The sequence below is a fragment of the Alosa pseudoharengus genome, unplaced genomic scaffold, assembly GCF_046254945.1.
Source record: "Alosa pseudoharengus isolate Yale_2024_CS ecotype anadromous, Long Island Sound unplaced genomic scaffold, YU_APseudo_1.1 YU_APseudo_1.1_scf_12, whole genome shotgun sequence".
NCBI lineage: Eukaryota > Metazoa > Chordata > Actinopteri > Clupeiformes > Clupeidae > Alosa > Alosa pseudoharengus.
In genome coordinates this window covers 24,626,418-24,636,783 of record NW_027468587.1, presented here as the reverse complement: position 1 = coordinate 24,636,783, position 10,366 = coordinate 24,626,418, and the positions used below count along the sequence as shown (strand labels likewise).

General features: G+C 44.3%; 1 protein-coding gene across 1 annotated transcript in view; it reads left to right on the top strand.

The window, feature by feature from the left end:
* grik2 (glutamate receptor, ionotropic, kainate 2) overlaps positions 1 to 10,366 on the top strand; it is a 170,486-nt gene that overhangs the window by 132,044 nt on the left and 28,076 nt on the right. Inside the window, exons 12-13 of the mRNA XM_076279486.1 lie at positions 3,604 to 3,722; positions 6,729 to 6,946. Coding sequence (XP_076135601.1) covers positions 3,604 to 3,722; positions 6,729 to 6,946 — 337 coding nt within the window. The remainder of the gene's footprint in view (positions 1 to 3,603; positions 3,723 to 6,728; positions 6,947 to 10,366) is intronic.

The window sequence follows — 10,366 nt, the reverse complement described above, 5'->3', positions numbered from 1 at the left end:
ACAGATAAATCCCCACCCGAACACGTCCCCCAGCCAAACAGCAGCTCTCTCTTCATCTCTTCAACGAAAACATCCAAAAAAATGCTCTAAATATGTATATATTTATATTTTTAATCCATGGAAGGGGTCGATGTTGATGGACAGGTTGGATCATTTAAACTGAATCAGAGATATGCTCTATTTCCTCTACCATCTGAGGGGTGTGTGCCAGCATTTCCTGGTCAAATGCAAACGTGATCGAATACATTGCTTAGCGTTGGCGTAGGGAAACCGATTTAAGTGAGCGAGGCTGTGAGGGTGGCCGTCCCATTCACGGTAAGCTGCTGATGCAGACACGTCTGGCTCACTCAGATCTCTGTGTCCTTAAGTGTTCTCCAGCCTCACAGAACAATGGAGGAGAGAGAGAGGAGAGGAGAGAAAGGGAGAGAGAGAGAGAGATAAAAAAAGGCCGAGAGCGCCAACGCAGATGAGATGACTAATGGCATCTTAGAGGCCTCCACAAGCTCCTCTCTCTTTTTCTCTCTCTCTCTCTCTTTCTCTCTCTCTTTCTCTCTCTCTCTCTTGCCTGCATCACTTTCATGTCAGTTTGAATGTGCTGCTTAATGGGCAGGACTTAAGATGATTCAGCACGGCGAGCGAACATTAAACACGGGATTCAGCGGGTGATTAACACATCTGCAGAGGACAGGGGCCACCTTGGCAGGGCCGAGAATACTTAGAAGGAAGCGTTCAGCGGACCAAGCGCTTACTCATTTACAGGCAGCATGGGACATGCAGATGTAGCCGCTAAACTGGGATGAAGCCTTTTGCTTTAGTGCAGCGCCAGAGTGCTCGTCTGGGGTGGGAACGGTTGATAGATGAGGAAATGGCCGTGGTTCATGTTATGTTATGGTTATGATTGTGTTGAAGTTCATACTAGGCATGTTACTAGTTTAGTTAAGCTATGTTAGGAAATATCTTCTTTTTTGTATGAATTGAGAAAATTCATTTTTAACAGGAGTGTTATTGGTGGCCTTCCACACACTTACTCATGCGCATTCATCAAACTTTCAAACATCAGTCACTGTGAGAAGAGAAAGAAAGATGCCCTTCTATAAATCCCTAAACTAAGATGTCAAATATGAGATGCTGCAGCAGACACACCATCAGCCTGAGACTAAGCTCTGAGTGGTCATTAGGATTCCGCGCCTCTCCCTCACGTCCAACACTCCTGCCCCTATCAGGGATGCTATCTCTGGACTTTTCAGAGGACAAGCGCCTCTAGCTCGTTGCATTTGATTAGAAAAGAAGTCCATCGTTTTGTTTGTCTTTTTTAAGGCGTGATCTTATCCATCCATCCTTCAGGCAGAGTTTGCCTCCTGTGCTTGTGCTTATCTTTCTCACACTGACCTTGCACTCACCACCACCACCACCACCACCACCCCCACCCAACCCCCACCCGCTGTGCTGCAGATGACCTCAGATAACGTAAGGTCAGTGTAATTGGATCAAACTGACAGCTAACGGGCCACAGCCACTTTCCTAGAGAAGCAGGTTAAACCGACTTTACAATGGGGCGAGTGAGGGAGGGAAGGATGCGGAAGGGCCGGATGGGTGCTGAGGATGTGTGTGTGTGTGTGAGAGAGAGAGAGAGAGAGTGAGTGTGTGTGTGTGTGTGTGTGTGTGTGTGTGTGTGTGTGTGTGTGTGTGTGTGTGTGTGTGTGTGTGTGTGTGTGTGAGAGAGAGAGAGAGAGAGTGTGTGTGTGTGTGTGTGTGTGTGTGAGAGAGAGAGAGAGAGAGAGAGTGTGTGTGTGTGAGAGAGAGAGAGAGAGTGTGTGTGTGTGTGTGTGTGAGAGAGAGAGAGTGTGTGTGTGTGTGTGTGTGTGTGTGAGAGAGAGAGTGTGTGTGTGTGTGTTTGTGTGTGTGTGAGTGTGTCCATCCTCTCTCCGGTCCTTACGGAGCTCACCCAAGGCAGCGCACAGATGACAACCTCCCTGTCGCCCGTGTTCTCTGTGTGCGGTAATTGGCTTTGCAGTACATGAGCAGACAGGAACACACAGATGGGAGAGAAACAACCCTCCCACCGCACACACACACACACACACACACACACGCACACGCACACACACACACGCACACTCTACTCTCCCCTCCCCTGAATAAAACAAAAAAAAAAAGGTTCCAGGGTGCTCTGTGCATACATCTTGGCAAGGCCACAGTTCAACTGAACTCAATTTGGCATTGCAAATTGACAAGCGGGGCAAAATCTGTCACAAATTGACTGAGCTGGACAGATTGATTTAAGCCGGAGGATCCTTTTTAAAACACACAATCCGGGCATGTGTGAGAGGTCCTTGAGCAACAAATGATAGCACAGTATGAAAGGGAAAAGAGAAGAATAAGAAGGAAAGAAGGAAAAAAGGAACAGAAAATGAACTGAGACTTTTGAGCGGATAATCATATGCTAGCATTCCAGTCACGCTGCGCTGCAATATTTGAAATAACATTAATTATCACCTGTAATAAGGATTAAACATTTGTTTGCTCATTATGTCTATCTGAACTAGCAATTGAAAAAAAAACAATGTGTGCCTATGCATCTATTTGTAGGACACCAAACGGGTGTCAACGAAACTGCATTCATTAACTTCACCTCTGTCACTGAGGTGACCTTCCCCTGGTGCAGCGTAGACCTCCAATATGAACCTAACAGCCGGGCGAACGCAGGCTTGTCTCACAGCACCTCTCCTGGGACTCTGTCTCTGAAGACGTTTGCCCATAATATCCCCCTTATCACACCATGGCAGCACAATCAAGATCAGGTCACGATACTTAATTGTAGCCCAATCAACCCTTACTAATGTAATGTCACTTTTGTTTAACATGAATAAATAGGAAATCTCTTTGCCCTGCGCTGTGCCGGGTAGAGGAAGAGAAGAAAAGAGGGGAGAGGAAGAGAGGAGAGGAGGGGTGAAGAGAAGAAAGGAGGAGAGAAGAGAGGAGGAGAGAGGAGGGGGTGGAGGCAGCGACAGCACTCAGGCCCTGTTTGATCCGCTGAATTTTAATCAGCGCTTGAGATTATCAGGATTATTAGATTTTTTTTATAAGTGTGTGTGTGCGCGTGTTTGTCTGAAGTGACAGTGAAGTTATTCAGATTCCATCGATTGAATTAGCCAGCCGTTTGCCTTTGATGTGAGTATGCCGGCACGCATTCCTCCCCTCAGCGACTCGGCAGTGGAGAGGTGGAAATTGGTGCGTAGGCTGAAACAAGTGTTTGACTCCATTTGTCAGAGCAATGGCACAGATGAACTTGAGATTTGTTGGAACCAAAACTCCATTAGCAACTACTTTTATTACCTCTTGCCCATTTAACATTCATGGTATCTTTCCTCGCTGTAGTTGTAATAATATACTGTATGCTAAAGGTGCCAGTGCTACATGCTACATGTACTGCTGTTTTCACATTCACTGTTCATGAACTATTGATAAAATTACCTTTCTCTCTCCCTATGTTGTCCTCCAGGTCAAATGTGCCGCCTGTATCTCCTCCTGTAACGTTAATGATTGTTTTGTAAAAATGAATGCTGAATGTAAATGTTTGTGTTTCTTTGTTGGCTGTCACAGGTTTAGCCCCTACGAGTGGTATAACCCGCACCCATGCAATCCGGACTCAGACGTGGTGGAGAATAATTTCACCCTGCTAAATAGTTTCTGGTTCGGAGTTGGAGCTCTCATGCAGCAAGGTAGACGCCCCTGCCTGCCACTTCTTAAGTACACGTTCCACTCTTTGCTGGGGGTGACCCTCTTGTCCTAACCAGGCCCACGAATATGCATGGGTGCCTCTATGCATGTAGCTAGAGGCAGGATTGGTTGCCAAACTCATGGGTGCAGTTGAGTATGAGTATGGAGTATGGATATTGAGTGTGGTTGGCTTGAGAGGAGTTTGGGTGTGTTGGGCTGTGGATTTGGTGAATGTGGATTGGTGGGCCGGAAAGGCCTCCAAATTTCTCTACATGCCAACCCACCCTCTCTCTCACACATATCACAATCCCCACGCCTCTACCCCCCCCCCCCCCCCCCCCCCCCCATCTATCTCCTTCCTGCTCTGCTGAGTCCGTCTGGTAAGTGAACACCCCCACCCACCCCAACCCCAACCCCCTAACCTCCCTGTCCCCCATGTAATACTATAGAGAGCAAATGACAAGCACAGAGAGTCACAGTGGGCTCTCTCTTAGCCTGCCCCTGCACCCCTAAAATCTCACATGCTCTTTTGGGTTTCCTTGTTCCTTGTTGTCTTTGTGCTGCCACAACTTCTCAACCTCTTATGCCATCACATGACACAGAAAGTCAAATTGCCTCAAGCATCATCTGAGATGAAAAAGGAATGATTTCATTCAAGACTTGATGACCTGCATGTTTATGACACTGTTTGCTGCTGCACTTCTAAACCTCACTTAGATTATTTTACTGTGGGCCTCTTGCCAATGCAGCATACTGAGGACTTACTGATGGCTCGCAGTGCACTGGCTTAGTAGCATGGGTATGGTCTGGATTTGAGCTGCATCTGTCATGAAGTAGATCTGATAGCAGATGTACTTTGCTACCCCTCAAAAGCATTAGTTCAACGATTTTGCATAAACTGTAGTCCCATCTGTGTTCGTTAATTTGATGCCAAGAGGCACAGTTGCATGCAAAAGACAGTTAAGTAACAAAGGTCAAACGAATGTAAGTCACTGCTTTGTGTTTGGTGGAATATTTGTAATGGGAAATGGTAGTAACTATTTTTTAAGATCACAGCTTTAGGAAGTTCATTTTTGAGTTGCGTGTTGTTATTGTTGTGATTATTTCTCAAATAATTTCATTCCAAAGTGCTATTGATTTTAAAAGACTATCCCTATGGTTCTACTTTGGTGCAAAATAATTACAGAAGAATCATTTGTTGTTATTGATAAGTAGGTTATAACAGTTATATAATATGTAATGTATATATTCACAGTAGGTTTTTTTAGTGTCTGGTTCACAGTTCAACTCCGTATGAGCCACCAGTAGGTTCCCTAGAGTCCATGTTCAAAGTCGCAGTTTCAGTGCAGCACCATTCTGTGTGTGTAAGAGAGTCTTTTTTTAAAGCAAACTGAGATGTTGTGGCAGCAGGCAGAGGAGCATATGGCTCAGGAGATGGGAGCTGCGCCCCCTAGGCCTGTCTGTGCATGCCATCTCCATGGCGACTACAATGTAGAGAGGCTCCCCTGCCCGTGGCTTGCCCCGCCCCCAGGAAACTGTGGGATGTGTTGTTTGGACATGACGTTACCTTGGGTACATGACAGTCAGCCCCAACCAGGTTTTGTATCGATTCCTGCCCGTTTGCCGCAGAGCGGTCAAAACCACACTGGGCGCTCTAGCACCAGTGGGCGGTAAGGCTTCTTAGCTGGTGGACAAAACAATGTTGTTGCTTTATGTTTTTATTGGTTTTGCCTTGTTTCATGTTTGTTTGTTTCTTTGTTTGTTTATATTTGTTTGTTATGTTATGCTCATGTTTATTTGTGTGTGTGTTTATGGTTTAGTGGTATTTTTTTGTGTTATGTGCCCTTCTATATCTGTTATATGTACTGTTTATCAATTATTATTATTATTATTATTATTATTATTATTATTATCATTATTTAACATTTTATATATTTATTCATAATATATTTTATTCTTTGCAGACTGTTATATTTCTCTACTGAGGTACCGTAAATGAGTACCGCAGGCTCCAGGGGATTATGGGTAATGGCTCTGTGGTTGGTGAATGTCGTCTTGCTCTGTGGCGGGCTGGCAAGGACAGAAAGAGAGGCAGATAGAGGGAGAGGATGAGAGTTCAAGGAAGTAGAAAGAGAGCCATATACAGACAGAGAGGCAGATGGTGGCAGACAAGGGAAAAAAAAAAAAAGAAAAAATGTGTGTTCTCTGTCTCTCATCCACGGCGCACGGGGACAGAGGACTCCAGAAGGAAATGACTGTCATGTCCAAACTTGCTCCTCGACTGACAGGTCACTGAATGGACTGTGAGAAAGTTAGACAAAGGCCATCCGAGACACCCAGATTGAAAATAGCTCTGAGGGGGGAAAATGCTTTCCTTATTTAGCTCTGAAAACAGAAAACAAAGGGGATGGATATCTTTCCCACAGTCCGTAGACTCAGTAGCTGTAGATGGAATGTGAGAGATCACGGCTTCCAGAATGGCTTGTGATTGCCTGTGGAGAGCTGCAGCCCTTATTGCCCTCCTCTAGCCTTGGGCATGCCCACCACTACCACCTCCCCCACCCCTCCCCTGCACACACCTGCTCATTTAACCTGCATGGAATTGCAAGCAGACAGAACAAATGTAAAGAAAATAATCAGTGAGATAGTAAACCAGCCAGGTAGGTTTTTTCTCAGTAGTTCTTGAGACGATGAGAGGTCATTTCCAACAGATGATTTGATAGTCCCCTTTGATCCCTGTATGCATATGTTTTACCCTTGATTTTACCCATCTAGTGTAGATGCATGTGACTCCAGAGCCCAGTCAGTTAGGTTGAGAAACCCTCTAGGCTTGGTTCTGGTCCATGTCTGCAGAGCCAGGCCCAGACTACGGTTCCGCTGAGCCCTTCTGCAGAGCCCCCTGAGCCTCTGGTGCTGACACGCACCCCCCTAGCGTCTGTCCGTCCCAGGGTGGGGGGCAGACAGCACCTTCTGACCTGGCTCTTTACTCTACTCTACCTCCTCACCAGGCTCAGAGCTCATGCCCAAAGCCCTTTCCACCAGGATCGTAGGCGGCATCTGGTGGTTCTTCACCCTCATCATCATCTCGTCCTACACGGCCAACCTGGCCGCCTTCCTCACCGTGGAGCGCATGGAGTCTCCCATCGACTCTGCCGACGACCTGGCCAAGCAGACCAAAATCGAGTACGGGGTGATCGAGGACGGCGCCACCATGGCTTTCTTTAAGGTGAGCGGTGATTGACCATACAAAAGCTCTCCCTCTAGGTCCTGTTTGTTATGCTGTGTGTCATCGATAAGTGCTTTCACCATATATGCAGTTTACAAGTGGTCATCACAATATAATCCGTGGGAATCTGCAAAGGTGACATACAACACATCTGTAGGAGTCATATTCATTATTATACTGTAGCATTTCAATGCACTGCCTCCAGTTCTGCAGTTTCCATCATAATTCTTGTGGTAAAATACTGTAACCAAATACGGAATGTGTTCCTTTCTCTACATAATTCACATCAGATGGTTTAAAGTGAAAATAGTATAGTGGATCCTACACTGGGATAGCAGCAGCTACACTGTTAAAACACAGCTTGCTAGTTGTTTTTAACAGATCTCTGTGTCCAGATAGGGACAACACAGTTTGTGTTGTTTCCTTTTTTATCTGTTATACAATATGTGTTGAAAATAACACAGCTTGCATTGAAAACAACACAACTTGTGTTGTTTTTTAACACATCTCTGTGTCCAGGGTTGTAATTCCAAGTACGTGGTTTAGTGACAAACCTGGGTAAGTTAACACAGAGTAAGTGGTAAACCTCCTAGTAGAAGAGCTGTATGGCTTCATTCTCTTAACAAAACAATGCCATAGGGCTCTTGTTGAAGGAGGTTTACCACTTTAACTTACCCAGGTTTGTCACTAAACCACGTACTTGGAATACCCCCCAGATAGGGAGAACACATTTGTTTTAAGAACATATTTGGAAATAAAAGTTTGATTGCTTGCCCTGACAAAATGCAGAAGCATGTTAGAGTTTCTCCCCTGCTGGTGATAATGGTTGGACAGTCTTAAGAGGGATATAATCCTAGCCGTCTAGCCGTGGCTTTGACGCTACGTCTACTAAACAGCTAAACTTGGGTTGTGTAATCCCCTCGGTGCTTATTCATGGGATGACTCGGCGGCGGCGTGTGAGATGCTCTTATTAAAGCCACTGGTCGTTTCCCTGAACGTGCAGAACATACAGTATCTCCTCCTTGTCTGGATCTTTGTCCCGCTGCGCCTGTCAGAGCACTGAGGTCCATGTGAGGCAGAGACTGCCCAGTCGGGCATGAGTCGGGACGGGACCACACAAGGGTCGCCACTGTCTGCCACATTCTCATGAAATCTGTCTTTTTACAGATGCCTGGTACATCTTATGGACTTACATTTGTTCCTTATTTGTTCTTCTTTCTTCTTTCTCTATCCTTAAATGGCAAACTGGGAACAATGGTTGTGTATTTGTTTAATTTGGATTTTGCTCACTGAACTGAGACATGCTTCCTTTTCAAAACAGACAAAATAATCAGGATGATCTGTCTGTTATGTATTTTATATTTAATCAGTTTGTGTAAAATGTCATCGGAAGTTTACTGAAAGATTCATCAGAATCATGTCATCGGAAGTTTACTGAAACACACAAGACACACATCCAAATGTTTTTCTCAGCATTAAAATATTTTAGGAGTCTGTCTGCTAATGTCAGAGTCTGTAAGAGAGCGAAATGGGTATCTTGTCAAGCCTGAGTTCTACAGATTATGCATGAATTGGCAATTACTAATGACAGTATTAAATATCTCAAAGAGATATACACAGCTTACACACTCCTAGTGGAATAGCATAGGCTCTCCTCTTTCATTAGTTTGAGCATCATCTAGCCATCTTAAACTCTGTTGAGGCTGATGTTCTTGATTGAATGGTTGATCGTCAGATTGACCATAAACAGCATGTATTGATTGTGATGTATCAATGTGCTGTCAGTCAATGAGGACTTCTCAATCTCAACAGCATTCAACCTTTCAGCAACTCAGTAGATGGAAGTCCCGAGCAGTCAATGTAATTATTGACTCCAATTTGCTCTACAAAATAGAATAAATAATACATGCATAATAGTAGTAAATTATGTAAATGCTAACATGGAATATTCTCAGATGAATTCTAAAAGCCCTTTTTTCCCATTTCCTCCACTGAAGTATTTTTCTTCTTTTCTTGTCTTGAACATTACCACAACAGTGGACCCCATGGGCTCTCTTTACAATAACACACTGAATTATTAAATGACCACAAACCACGTTGTATCTCTTACTGCCAAATAAAATTACATCTCATTAAGGGGTTCTCACCAAGTTGGAGTGAGCCAGAGAGAGAGAGAAGAGAGAAAGAGAGAGAGAAATAGAGAGAGTGCGAGAAAGCGAGAGATTTGAGCGAGAGAGAGCACAAGAGAGAGAGAGAGAGTGCTGAGGAGCACCTAGAGGGACCTGAATAGTGCAGCAACCACCGCTGCCGCTGCCGCCGTTCCAGGAAAGATGGCCTCTGGTTGTGGAGCTCAGAGTTGTTTCGCTGCAGCTCAAAAAACCATCAGTGCTGTCTCTGGAGAGACAGAGAGAGAGAGAGAGAGAGAGAAAGGGATGAAAGAAGAGCCTCTACTGAGCCTTCACTATATGAGAGACTGGAGGGGCTTTAGGATGTAAATGTAATATGATGGGTTTTAATGGGCAATTGATAGATGGTTACTGGGTCTGGGACATGCTTCTCAGAATATGTATATATATATAAACACCATAATGCCATAATATATATGTGTATATATAAACATAATAATGCCATAATCTCATCTACATACAAAAACAGGTGTCTAGACAGATATCTTTGGACATACTGTATGTAATTGATGTATGCATATAATCAAGCTCCAAAATCCTGCTCTATCATGCTTTCACGCACACACACACACACACATAATTACACAGACACATTTAGACAACTACACACACACAAACACACACACACACACACACACACACACACACACACACACACACACACACACACAGCCATTAATCTGCACTAGCTCCACCATCTCTTCTGATGAGGCAAGACGTGATTCTTCAGCACAGGCAGGGGGCTTTGCGGCAATCTGGGCCCAGTTTCACAAAACATTTTGTCTTACCACTAAGTGTACTCCTAAGTCACGTTAGAAGTTTCTAACTAAAAATGTATTCTTGTAAATCCTCTTCTTCAAGCTCCTGGGACCGACTTTTACTAAGTCTTCAGCAAAAGACAATAAATACATAAATATTTGACATCAAGGGTACAAATTGAATAACAGAAAATATTTTGCCCACAGAGCAAGCATCTTTGTACAGTTTTCAAAATGCATTAGTATACGTCTGCATAGACAGGAGCTAGTTTATTTGTACAATAAAACATTATATTCAATTTCATGTTGGCAATGAGGGGGTTGTTTTGGCTAGTTGGTGATGTATTGGATCCCTTACAAGCTCAATAAATATTCTCTGATGACTGAGACAGTATCTTTTCAGTGATACTGCATCTGCATTCAAAGCAACATTTTCCATTTGTTTTGGAGTTAGGTTTGATTTAGGGGTCCTCACA